We start from the raw sequence: 13,174 nt of genomic DNA, 5'->3' as shown, positions 1-13,174 counted from the left end.
GTAAACTTCATAGCTTTGTTCCATCTCTTGAGCCTCGGACGTGTACTGTGTATAATTCCAACATGTGTTGTGTGTTGTGACCAAAGAATCATTCAGAGCCTACCTGAGGGCAACCCATACTGCTACAAGCAGAGAGAACAACTTGCAAGCAGAACATACAGCTATATCGTTGTCTATCGAGCTATCCTACAGTACCTCCTCCTCTTCTTCTTGGCGTTGCTGTCTGTCAGTCTTCAGCCAAGCTTTCCATATACAGTTAGTGGGTGTTAAATGTTCACTCAATGATCGGTCCTGTTGTTGTTATGCACAGGGACGGTGGGTGAGACGTCGAAAGGCCATTACGCTCCGCCGCCTATCTGGCGTGCGAGAGCTCCCTCGACGCAAGGTTGAACATCTCCTTTAGGCGGGCGGACGAACTGGAAAGGACGTTCTTCTCGATCCGCTTCTGGTGCCTGGTACTCTTCGACCACTCGATTCCCAGGGAGACCTGCACATTGCTTGCTCTTTGCTTGGGAGCGAGGTCCTCGACCTGGTACTTGATGTGGAGCTGAAAAAAAACAAGAGAGGAGCGCAGGTCAGAATCCAGATGTGCTGTGTTTCTCTTCTTCTGCTGGTATGAAGAAAATCGGCGCAGCAGGCTTGATCTTTCGTGTGGTGATTAGAATGGACCTCCTGCAGTTTTTTTTGCCGCCACATAGACACAGCTACCCCTTGACCATGTTACAGCACGGAATATCATAACACTAACTAATTGACCAAATGACAAGCATTTTGTTTCTGATAAAAGGAAGGTTTTATATGTTTCAAGATCGTTACATCGAGTAATTTAGAAGCTGGAAATACTCCATCTAACAGACTTCAAAATTTTCGTTAAAGAAAACGGGGACTTCTGACAAGCTGGTTTAAATGATGTCGCTCTTCTGTTACGGTAACACATTTAGTATAAAAGAACATAAGGTAAAAATTAAAAGATGGCGCATGTTTCCCACATGGAGAAAAAAAAACTCTTGACTTATCTCCTCTAGTTGTAGGTGGTTTTACATTTAGGTTCTGCTACTCCCTAGTTCCTATTCAAGTTTTTGTTCTGTTTTGCAATGGCATGGTCAAACTACACTTGCCAGGTGATAATATGTGGAAACAGACAATCTGTCACAATCCAATACACAGGAAAGGAGGAACTTTCCCAACACAACAAGCAGAAGAGCATGCAAATTCAACCTAGAACGCCAGAGAGGAAGAAGATTCAGTTACGTATACAAACCGTAAAGAAGTCGCCAAGAAGGACTCCTTGGAGCTCCATCACCTCTTCGATAACCCATCCTTTCTTATTAGGCATAAGAGATTTCTGCTGGGTTCCTGTCACTTCTCCGCCAACGGGAGACAGCTTCTTGCTGAACTTGTAATGGATTTGTCGTTGATACTCATTGGGTTTATCTGATTCCCACTGTGTAGCCGAGTACTTCTGGCATCCAACTTTATCCATTACCTTCATTTCCAAGGATCCTCCTGCAAACACCTCCATAAGCGAGGCCATCTGGCAAGAGATACATGAATGTCAGTTTCAGCCTCTTATGATGGACCACAATATAGGTAGTTAATGAACTTGCACAAGTGCAGGACTGCAAGTGTATATTTAGATTTGCCATACAAGTCGCCTGAACTTACATTGGTCGAAATGGTCGAGGAGAAAACTTCAGTCATCTGAAGGCTCTTGGCATCCTCAATACCAACAAAGACCCCACTGTCCTCACTCTGAAGGGTGTTAATTTGGGATTGTTCTTCAGCAAGCTGTACTTTAAGCTCTGTGCTCAGAGATCTTGCCTTCCATAATGCCATTATTGTCCTGTAGAGCACAAACAATATTTATTCCGGGAAAAAAACATATAAATCATGCAAAAGATATTGCAAGAATCAAGACAGTTAGTTGCGACACAAGTTATTTCCAGAGTTTTCATAAGAGCCATATGACACATACTCGATGTGTTTAAGGAAGCTGGGCATTTACCTATTGGCCACACTAAATGATGCAAAAGACTGCAAGCAGAACTTAAGCTTTCCATTGTCCATGCTCTTTGCACCATGCTTTGTATCCATGCCTCTACCTTTGTGAAGAGTTATTATAATGGATGGACTCCATGATGATATTGATTGAGGTATTCCCTGTATGTCTTCAATATCCTCCCATAGAAAGTAAAATTTTGTTTTCCTCCCAAACATGCTTGAATAAAACCCAATTGTTCTTGGAGATAAGAAAACTTGACCCTGAAATTAAAAGTATAAGAGTCTGTCAGTTGACTGGACATGTAGTGAGCTATTCAGAGCCATTGAGAACACATGAACACAGTGAGTTGATCCAATAAATCAAACAAAATCAATAGCATATATACAAATATTTAAATCACATAGCATGGAAGGAACAATATGACCATGTCTTTCCAAAAAATGAAATCAATGCACAAGACACTGCTGGCTTACATCTTCAGTTGGTTTCTCTTTCGAAATCACAACATATGAGATTGTAAGAAAATGTTCCTGAATTTTCTCTACTTTTCAATAAAAAATATAAATCAACTGTTATATCTTTCATAATTCAGGAAAATTTGTGCACGCAAACACTTTTTAAGTATTATCCCTCAGCATTCTTCCACAGGGAAAAAGGATCATAAAACATATATTTATCATTCAATCTAATAATTTATGTAAGAAAAAAAATCAAACGATTACCTGTGTAGGCAATTTCCTCTTCAAGTAGCAGGTAAAACTGCTGATGAGAAATTCTTCTGCTGGCAAAGAGAAGAGTTCCTGGAATGCAGTATTGGTCCGAGGAGACCTCAGTGTCATCTGTCAAAAGTTATGAAATCAGATACGGAAAGTCATGCAGTAACAGCGTACAGTAACAGTGTACTTCCTAGCAGAAAGGAATGGAAACTCTCACCTTCTTACCAACCTCTTTCTCCATTTTGCTCAGATACTCAGTGACCATGCCGGTCCCTTTTGAGTTGTTCAAGAAAATCCTCAGATGCAACTTGGACTGCCAAGACTGAGCGAGGTTACCTTTAAGAGGAATCCATACATCAGCTAACTCTGACAAGTTTGATTTTACAAAGTTAATTTCCGCATGTCCAAGGGATGTAACTTCATCGAATGGTCCATCAAAATCATATACATGTACACTCATCACCGACGGTGGATCATCCATTGCGTCAAATTCAAAGATTTCTGCAAGATTTGGTGAACTAGGTTTAGTTGCATGGCATAACAAAACACACTGTTTCTATGCTACTAAAATTTGGTGCAGTTCAAATTTACAATTTCCTAGTGATGGAAGCAGATGACAAGGTTTAAGAAGAAGCCAGAAACAGTCGCAGAAAATGTATACCGTTCCACTGAGGCTCTAGTGTTTGGAACTTAATTGAACTTGTTCTTGTTTTGCCATTGCAAGTAAATACCACATAAGGATCAGATAAACCAGTAGCATCGACTGGAGCCAATTTGATTCCGTCGATTAAAGCAACTGTTAACAACCATCCATCACCTTTTGCTTTCATGCCATGATCACCCCCTACATGAGGAGAAAATTTAACAAAGTAGACATATATCACATTCATGCATACAAAACTCGGATGAGTACGTTTGCTGGGTAATAGCAGGAGCTAAGGAGTTTGGGAGCTTGGGCTTAGTTGCTGCCTTGGGCGAGGTCGGGTCAAGTTCCAGCATCAATCTGTAATCACCTTCGGGTTTATGAGGGTTTTTGGGAGAGTTGCTCAACAACATCTCCTCTATTGTAATGTTTTCTTTTCCTCTCTAATATATAAGATGCGCAGTTCTCCTGCGCATTCTATAAAAAATGCATATAAAATTCAAAAGCATATACCAATAAATGCTAGTCGTGCTATTGTAGTATTTCCTCCAAGAAGGTCAAGCTATTGTGCTAGTTCCATAAGTTTCTTCAGAAAAAAACTGTAACAACTGAAGTTTTGTGATTTCTTAATCTTACGTAACCAGACATAGAAGGATCATTTTAAGAAGCTGATCTCGAGTCTTGTTGTTTTGGTTACACCAACTTCAAGCTAAACTCAACAGTAACTGAACTTCTTTATCTAACTAAAGCTCGTTCATATTATTGTAATAGGGAGAATCATGTCCTTCCTTTCCCTGGAGCATGCAGGCTCATGCTTTGTTATCTCGCTTATGCGGACGTGTAGACCATGACACTGCAGTCCTCGAGGAGGTGGGCACATAACTAGCAGTGATACGCAAGGTTTAACCCAGGTCAGCAGGCTGCCCATTGCAAGCTTTAACCACTGCGCTAAAAGCGCTTTCGCTTTCATTACTTGAAGAAGGTAAATTTGTTAAGTTAGAGCCCCTAACTCCCTATAAGACCTTTAACAGAAACAGATGCACCACGATCATGAAAGGGATGACCCAGAAAATTACCACACCTGCCTACAACCACATCCCACTAACCCCACTACAAACACAGTGAGTAGGCCCCAAGAGGTTCCTAGCTCCCACACCACACCACAAATAACCTTCATTCATCATAGCCTTGGTTACCTGGTTCGGATCAGGTGAAACATAATTGGAAACGTAATCATTTAAAAACCTTAAGTATGTTGCACTTAAAAATAACATTTTATGCAATGAGGTGGTACTGGAGATAAGGAAACCCCCAAAAAATACCTTTTTGTTCTCTTGCTTGAAGAAAACATGTAATATTCTTAAGTATGCGCTGTACTTGAAGAAACAACAGCCCACCCATGATAATTTCACTGAGCGAATCTGGCAGATCTAATCCTGGAAACTCAAGGCCTTGAACAGCACTTGGATTCACTCGTAGAACATGCAGAATAATGTAAAGAGACACAAAAAAGGAGGATAAGACTCCAAAGTTGCAGAAGTACAGAAATGCTATCTTCCAATCAGATTCCTCGCCTCCTTGCAAAGAGGCCAAGACCTGTTCCTTGTCAGACCCAGAACCTTCTACATCAATAGGCTTGATCTTTTGTGATAGTAAATCCGAAAACTGTGCATAGTTTTGCTCCAAGCCCTGCCTTGCTCCATTTTCTATCATACTTTTTATCATAGTACTCTGAAGAAAATTCATGCGCCAAGATATTACCAGATGTGATGTCTGTTGCTGTGAATCAAGTTCAGGACCTGGCATGATACGGAAAAGAATTTCTGTCCGAAAATAAGTACCACATGGAACATCAGGAGTGCTCACACTCAGTAAAACTGCATACTCTTTTCCATCAGCCTTCAAATAAGACTGCTCCTCTGTTGCGTGAACAGCTTTAACCAATTTTGATGGTGCGGTTGTGTATGTTACAACTCTCTTTAAGGACTCCCCACCATTATCAAGCCTCCAGGGTTCAGTTTTGAAATCAGTACAGCCTTGAAGCTCAACCATTGTTTGTTTAAAATCTGAATCTGGTGAGAAGAGAAGGTTATTCAGATCACTAGGTGAGGCAAGATACGACTGATTAACAAGAATTCCTTGTAGATTTACAGGCATATCGACTCCTTCATGTCGCAATTCAAGAGATCTCAGTAGTTCACTGAATGGAGTCTCTGGGCACACATTATCAATTTGACTGACCAGAAGCTCACATCCACTTGCTTCCTCTTGAACTTCTTCTAAAGCCTCAGAGCTTCCAGAGGAGGTTGGCATTGTATCGCCATTTTTCTTAGCAAATATTTGGTAGACACGATCAACAAATGATAGCTTATCAGACTTATCTGTTTCACCACTAGAAGTTTCAGTTCCATTCAAATCTGCACTAGAATTCCCATTTGGCTTGTCCTCTGCAGCAGCTTGATTTCTATCAGTAACTTCACTACTTCTATCCTCTGCATGAATTTCAGATGTAACAGAATACTCATCGTCTTCTTCACAAATTTCAGTTTCTCGATAAGCAAATGAAATAGATGGAGCCGTGTTTTGGCTTGACAGTGAATAGTCTCTCTGTATATCAGTAATTTCATCTCCAAGGTCCTCAGACCATGATCGTGATGCTCCAGATGATTCTAACGATATTGAGACACAAATCTCCCCTGCAAGGCGAAAACAAAGTGATGATCACTTTTCCTGAATAACAACATGAGCTATAATTCATGTGCTAGATCTTACTGTACTTCACAGCAAGTTGTGCTAGGTAGCCAGCAAAATGATAAAGACTCGAAAAGTCAAACATTGAATTTGCATGAACAAAGAAGGTGTTGACACCTTTTTGGAGGCGCCAAACACTTCAAAAGAACCAGCGGCGGTGCTCTCTGGTCAGGCGCGGACGGTCCGCAACCAGGGTCCGGACGGTCCGCGACCTGGAACAGAGGCTGGCGTTCCCTGCCTGACGGCCGGACGGTCCGCGCCCTAGGGCCGGACGGTCCGCGCGTGCGCAGGGGGCGGCGAAAGGTCGCCGGCGGCGCCTGGATCTCGCTCCCGGGAGGGACCCCGTCGGGGAGGAGAGATCCTAGGAGTTGTCTAGGCTCGGCAGGCCGACCTAGACTCTTCTAATCGACGTAGAGTCGAAGAGAAGCGGAGGATTTGAGGATTGAGAGGCTAACCTAGAACTAGACTATAACTATTCCTAATGCGTAAGGTAAAAACGAGAAATAGACTTGATTTGTTCGATTGTTGGGGGGTTCAATCGGCCGTAGCCCTTCATCTATATAAAGGGGGAGGTCTGGATCCGTTTCCAACTGTTTCCCGAGTTAATCCCGCGGTTTTAGGTAACAAATCCCGCGAGAAACTAGGAACCCTAACTGACTCTGCGCGCGCGCGGACCGTCCGCGCCGCCACCGCGGACCGTCCGGCCTCAGGGCCGGACCGTCCGCAAGGCTCATTTTAGCCTCCAACATATGCCCCCCTGCCTTTTGGTGAAGGTTGACGAACCAAAAGCATATGAACTAAAACTGATGTAAGTCATCGGCTTTTCAAAATATAGATCATTCAATAAAGCACCAATGTATAAAGGCCGTTTTGGATTGTATCTTTCTCGGCCATGACCATTTGATTAATGGATCAAAATGAATAGAATGGAGGTGCCCCCCAGTATGGATAGACAAAGGGACTATACATGTACCATGGATTTATCATCGTACCATTCCATGTTTGAACAGGATAATATACTGACGATGAGTAAACGGGTGGAAAGTACCCTGGTCTCATAGGATGAATAGGCGATGCTTGTTGTGTCGCCTTTCGGGCCGTCTTGTTTACCCGTTTCGTTTTAGCAGGTGACCGAGGTTTCTTCGTTGACCGATCACGTAGAACGGTCTTCTCGCTAGTATTCTTGGAGAGCAACTGATCAACAGTAGAGTCAGCTTTGATCAGCCGACCATTTGTGCTTCGCCGTTGTGTCTCCTTCCCTTTTAAGGTTTTGTGTGGAGGCTGACGCCTTTGGGCATAGGCGGACTGTCCGGCAGAGTTAGCCGAACTGTCTATCTGAACACCGGACCGTCCGCACGTAGGTGCCAGATCGTCCGTGATGCTCAGGACAGGCTGTCGTGCTTGACTCATTAATTGTGCCTGCCCCCCGGTGCCTTCGGACTTTTTAGCCTTATCATCCGGAGCCTTTCGAACAATCTCCTTTTGTGATATATTCGACGTGCGAGGACTACCAATGATGATGTCTTTGCTTTTGCCTTTATCGGCCATTTCGGGCCGAACTAAGATCTTTTTGCATGCGATATCTATTGTATTAACAGGAAATGGTTGTGTGTCCACTTGCATTTCCTGAAAAGCCAATCGGCCCTCATTTATGGCCGATTGTACCTGTCGACGAAAAACATTACAGTCGTTGGTGGCATGAGAAAAAGAATTATGCCACTTACAATAAGCACGTCTCTTTAATTCATCTATAGGAGGGATAGTATGAGTTAATTTAATGTTGCCATTTTTAAGTAGCTCATCAAATATCTTATCGCATTTGGCAACATTAAAGGTAAATTTAATCTCTTCTTGCCGATTCTTTTGAACCGGCTGTAAGGAAGAACATGCTGAAGATTTGGCCTTTGTTGGCCAAATAAACTCAGCGGTATATACATCTGCGGATTCATCATCTGAACTATCACGCTCTATTAGATGTATAGTACGGGCGGCCGATTTTGATGTCTCTTTAAATCGGCTTTCACAGGCTAAAGCCCGCTGATGTAGCTGGGCTATCGAAAAGAACTGGGTCCCATCTAATTTGTCTCTTAAGTAAGATAGCAACCCATTAAAAGCTAACCCTGCTAGCTCTTTGTCTGCGACATGGATCCGAAAGCATCGGTTTCTAGTGTCCCGGAACCTCCGGATAAAATCATTAACCGATTCTTCGCGTCCTTGTCGAACTGAAGCTAAGTCAGCTAGTCCTAATTCATATTCCCCGGTAAAGAAATGTTCATGAAATTTACTTTCTAACTCATTCCAGGAATTAATGGAATTAGAAGGCAGGGCGGCGTACCATGCAAAAGCGGTACCAGTAAGGGATAGAGAAAATAACCGAACACGAAATGCTTCTCCATCGGCCAATTCACCTAGGTGTGCTAGGAACTGGCCTTTGTGTTCGTGTGTGCTCCTCCCATTCTCACCAGAAAACTTAGAAAATTCTGGTATCCTTGCCCCCTGTGGATATGGGACAGTGTCAAACCGGTGATTATACGGCTTTTGGTATGATTGCCCTACTCTGGCTACACTAACTCCGAACTTATCTCGAAATAGTTCAGTCATCTCTTCCCTAATTTTTTCCATTGCACCCGGTGGCAGACCACCGGATCCTGGGCTGTGGGGCTCATTTGGTCGGGTATTAGGGCCTGTTTGGCACAGCTCCAGCTCCTGATTCTAAGCGAGGATCTGGAGGAGCCGTGCCAAACGGGTATTTTTTTAAACTGATTCTCGTGTGGAGCCAAAAGATCAGGAGTCGTTTTTGTGAAGAAAGGTGGGATCTAAAAAAATCTGCTCCACCATCCCTTAAAACAGCTCCTCAACCAACTAAATATGGACCTCCCCTTAAAGTTTAATCGAAATTATCCGCAATTGCCATTGGACAAAAACATAACGAGCCAATTTATGGATTAAACATTTGAGACCATTTTATGCACTACTATGATGGAAATATTTTATATGTTATTGTTTCATATTTTTTTCCCCGTATATGCATCCTACTTATTGGTTTGTAATAAAGTTGAACTGCAAAGAGTAAAACAGACAATCGCCATAGACCACCAACTCTCAGAAGACAAGAATCAGTTTACTTGCCAAACGGTTTTAAAAATGATTCTGATTTTCTAGGAGAATCAGGAGGATCAGCTCCTCACGAGAATCAGGATCTAGAGCTAAAGAAGCAGGAGCTGGAGCTTTGCCAAACGGGCCCTTAGTATACCGACCTTCTTGCCGTGACCGATCGATAGTGTTGATCGGTCTGTGGTTGTATGGTACGTTATGGTTTAAATATGTAGAGGGCGAAACATACTGCTGCTGTGGTGTGTAATAATTTGGTGCATGGTGTGCAACAACAGGTTCTGCGTATGCATATCCAGCTTGCCCGGTGGTAAATCCGAACTGACCGGTTGCGTTCGCCATTATCGGGACGCCATGTGGTAGTCCTGGTGCGGGCCCGGACTGTCCGGCAGGGAAAGCCGAACGGTCCGCGTAAGGGCCGGACGGTCCGGGCAGAAGCTCGGACGGTCCGACCGCGTCCAGGGTCACCGGTCTGCCAAGCAGGGACGGCGGTGGTCCTAGGGCGGCCCCAGACTGTCCGGCAGAGCAAGCCGGACGGTCTACATATGGGCCAGACGGTCCGGGCAGAAGCTCGGACGGTCCGACCGTGTTCATGGGTGCCGATCTACCAAGCAGGGATGGCGGTGGTGGTACTTGTCCTGTATATGAGTTCATCGGCATACCATATAATGGCTGGGGCTGCAAATCCCCATTTGTTGCCGATGTATTAGAAATAGATATCCTGTTACTAGTCTCATATGATGGAAAACTAGGAGCAACAGACTTCTCCAACGTACGCGTTAATTTTCTAATTGACTCTTCTAACCCTACAATCTGTTGTTTCATTTGATCCTGCTGCTGATCTACATACTGTTTAATAAATTGGATGTCGTCGGGTTTACTTACGTTGGGGACTTGAAGCGAAGATAGAAGAGATGCGACGTCGGTCTCTCCATGTTTGACAACTTTCTGGTGGCGATCCACCGTGTATTGTGATAAGAATTTCTCCCTCGCTTGACGCATGTAGTCCTCGTATTGTTGTTGCTCATCGGCCGTCAGACTTTCAACAGCCGGCTTCAGGATATTGTCCGGGGAGATATCGGTGTGATCTTTAGAACCGGCCATTTGAGGGCCTGATTTTTAGTAGATCTAAACACCGTCCCCAGCGGAGTCGCCAAAAAGTATGTTGACACCTTTTTGGAGGCGCCAAACACTTCAAAAGAACCAGCGGCGGTGCTCTCTGGTCAGGCGCGGACGGTCCGCAACCAGGGTCCGGACGGTCCGCGACCTGGAACAGAGGCTGGCGTTCCCTGCCTGACGGCCGGACGGTCCGCGCCCTAGGGCCGGACGGTCCGCGCGTGCGCAGGGGGCGGCGAAAGGTCGCCGGCGGCGCCTGGATCTCGCTCCCGGGAGGGACCCCGTCGGGGAGGAGAGATCCTAGGAGTTGTCTAGGCTCGGCAGGCCGACCTAGACTCTTCTAATCGACGTAGAGTCGAAGAGAAGCGGAGGATTTGAGGATTGAGAGGCTAACCTAGAACTAGACTATAACTATTCCTAATGCGTAAGGTAAAAACGAGAAATAGACTTGATTTGTTCGATTGTTGGGGGGTTCAATCGGCCGTAGCCCTTCATCTATATAAAGGGGGAGGTCTGGATCCGTTTCCAACTGTTTCCCGAGTTAATCCCGCGGTTTTAGGTAACAAATCCCGCGAGAAACTAGGAACCCTAACTGACTCTGCGCGCGCGCGGACCGTCCGCGCCGCCACCGCGGACCGTCCGCGCCGCCACCGCGGACCGTCCGGACCGCGGACCGTCCGGCCTCAGGGCCGGACCGTCCGCAAGGCTCATTTTAGCCTTCAACAGAAGGATGCATATCTGAACATATAACAAACAAAAAATGAAGAACAAAACTAGATGAATGTCCATCATTACCACAGTCGACGGTCTTGTTGGTTTTGCCTTTGGGAAGAAGCTGGTACCACCGGGTACCAAGCGACAAGTCATCGGCAGACAGCACATCCTCTAATGGCACCCTCAAATGGCCCAGGAAGTCATCCATCTGGAGGATGTCCTCGTCATAGACATCAAGCTTGAGCACATCTTTGATATCACCGACAAGGAAGCTGAACTCCTGATCCCAAGTCGGGTTGAGGTTCATCTTGATCACCTTGGTCTTGAATCGCTGCTTCCCGAGCTGCAGCTTCACGTACGGGTCGCTGAAGCCGTTGGAGTCCATGGCCCGCAGGTTGCGGGCCTCGATCACACGAACAGACAACCTCATCTCTGCTCCTCAGCTGAACCCAAACCAGTCAGGAAAGTCTCCTCGGCAGAAATCCCCAAGTTGAGATGAAGAGGAATCGCCAACAGAAGCGTAGAAATCTATCAAAGATCACTTCTTTCCCTACAGAAGCCTAGAAATCTATAGATCACTCCTTTCCCTATCCTGAGCGAAACTCCGCATCAGAAATTCACAAGAACAGTAGCTACCCCAAAAGCAACCGGCAAGACAGTGGTCGCTCTCCAATCCGCCCACCCCAGGACCAAAGCAGCAGCAAGAAATGTCACCAATTCAGATCAGATATCGCTCCTTCCATTGACATTGCCAAATCCAACTTAAAGTAAAGAATCCCCAGTGACGCGGACACACAAGTACTGGATCAGATTTACACGCAGCAAAGACAGCGGAAGCAAGAATGGGTAAGCAAAGGCCCACACGCGAATAGCAGGGACGGGAAGGCAAATGAGGGACGGAAGAGAGCAAGACGCGACCGGACCTGGAAACCGGTACGAGTATTTTACGGCTGAAATGCGCGTTCTTGGTTGGATCAAGTCAAAACCTCCCACATGGACTTGGGGTTTCGTCAACGACTCACACACGAACAGAGCAGAAAGCGGAGCGAGGAAGGGGGAGGCGCCGCACAGTGACGCGTACGCGGGGGAGGGGCCTTGGCTTTCCCTGTTTCGATTCGGCGCCTCGTGTTGTCTCCTACTCTCCTTTCCTTTTCTCCCCCTCGCGAATCTTGTTTCCTCGGCCCTTCCCCGCGGTTCGGGTCGCCGTCGCCTGCCTTTTGAAACCGCAAGACCTTTGGAGAAACTCGTCAGGTTTACGGCACATAACTGACGGCTATGGCTCTGTTTGGCTTTGCTCCATTACTGCGAGTGCCAAACGTTCAGGAAAAAAAAAGTGAATTCTTGGCGTTTTTAGTAGCGTTAACAGGTGATTTTTTTTGGTTCGATGTAAAATTCAATTAACTTCCAGATGAATCTTTGGTTTGCTGTTCACGAGAGGGAAAGTTTGTCTCACGATATGTGGTTACTTTTGTCAATATGCCTCGACCCAAAAAAAATCAGCACTTTTGCTATTATGCTGCTGGTGCTAAGAGCAAAAGCTGGCAAAAACCAGTTACCTTGCTGCCCTGATAAAATGAAATGAAAGCTCGACAATAAGATTAAAAAAACTGTCAAACATTTTACTTCAACGTTTGACAAACAAGGGTGCATAAAAGTTTTCCCACATTTTGACTGAGCGAATGGATATCAGGATATATGAGTTGGATTTAGCAAGAGAGACTACATTCTAGGACCAAGAGAATAAATTATTATAATCTATATATCTTAGGTCCCTCTAAATCTTTAGAGCTAATTGTTAATCAACTAATAAGTTGTTAGCTTGCAACTAATAACTAAATAGCAATTTAAATGATATAACTAACGATTTAGCTGGTCTATTAGGGGGTGTTTGAATGCACTAGAGCTAATAGTTCGTTAGCTAAAAATATACTAGTAGAATTAACTAGCTAACAAATAGTTGGCTAACTAGTACCTAATTTACTAAAAATATCTAATAGCTGAACTATTAGCTAGGATGTTTGAATGTCTCTAGCTAATTTTAACCACTAACTATTATCTATAGTGCATTCAAACACCCTGATCCGTTCTAAATTTCTCAGCTAATTTTAACCTACTCAACTT

The 13,174-nt window shown here is 44.7% G+C and overlaps 1 protein-coding gene across 1 annotated transcript; it reads right to left on the bottom strand.

The window, feature by feature from the left end:
• On the bottom strand, positions 1 to 12,126 carry LOC100383749 (C2 and GRAM domain-containing protein). Its single transcript, NM_001355451.1, has 9 exons — positions 11,135 to 12,126; positions 4,684 to 6,057; positions 3,380 to 3,562; positions 2,936 to 3,219; positions 2,725 to 2,841; positions 2,006 to 2,262; positions 1,666 to 1,843; positions 1,262 to 1,534; positions 1 to 547 (listed from the first exon to the last, which is right to left on the bottom strand). Exons 1-9 carry the CDS (start codon positions 11,481 to 11,483, stop codon positions 353 to 355), a joined length of 3,210 nt encoding a protein of 1,069 aa, NP_001342380.1. The 5' UTR covers positions 11,484 to 12,126; the 3' UTR covers positions 1 to 352.
• Between the last annotated feature and the right edge of the window lie 1,048 nt (positions 12,127 to 13,174).

Source organism: Zea mays, chromosome 1 (assembly GCF_902167145.1).
Source record: "Zea mays cultivar B73 chromosome 1, Zm-B73-REFERENCE-NAM-5.0, whole genome shotgun sequence".
NCBI classification, from domain to species: Eukaryota; Viridiplantae; Streptophyta; class Magnoliopsida; order Poales; family Poaceae; genus Zea; species Zea mays.
This window is presented reverse-complemented; position numbering and strand designations above follow the sequence as displayed.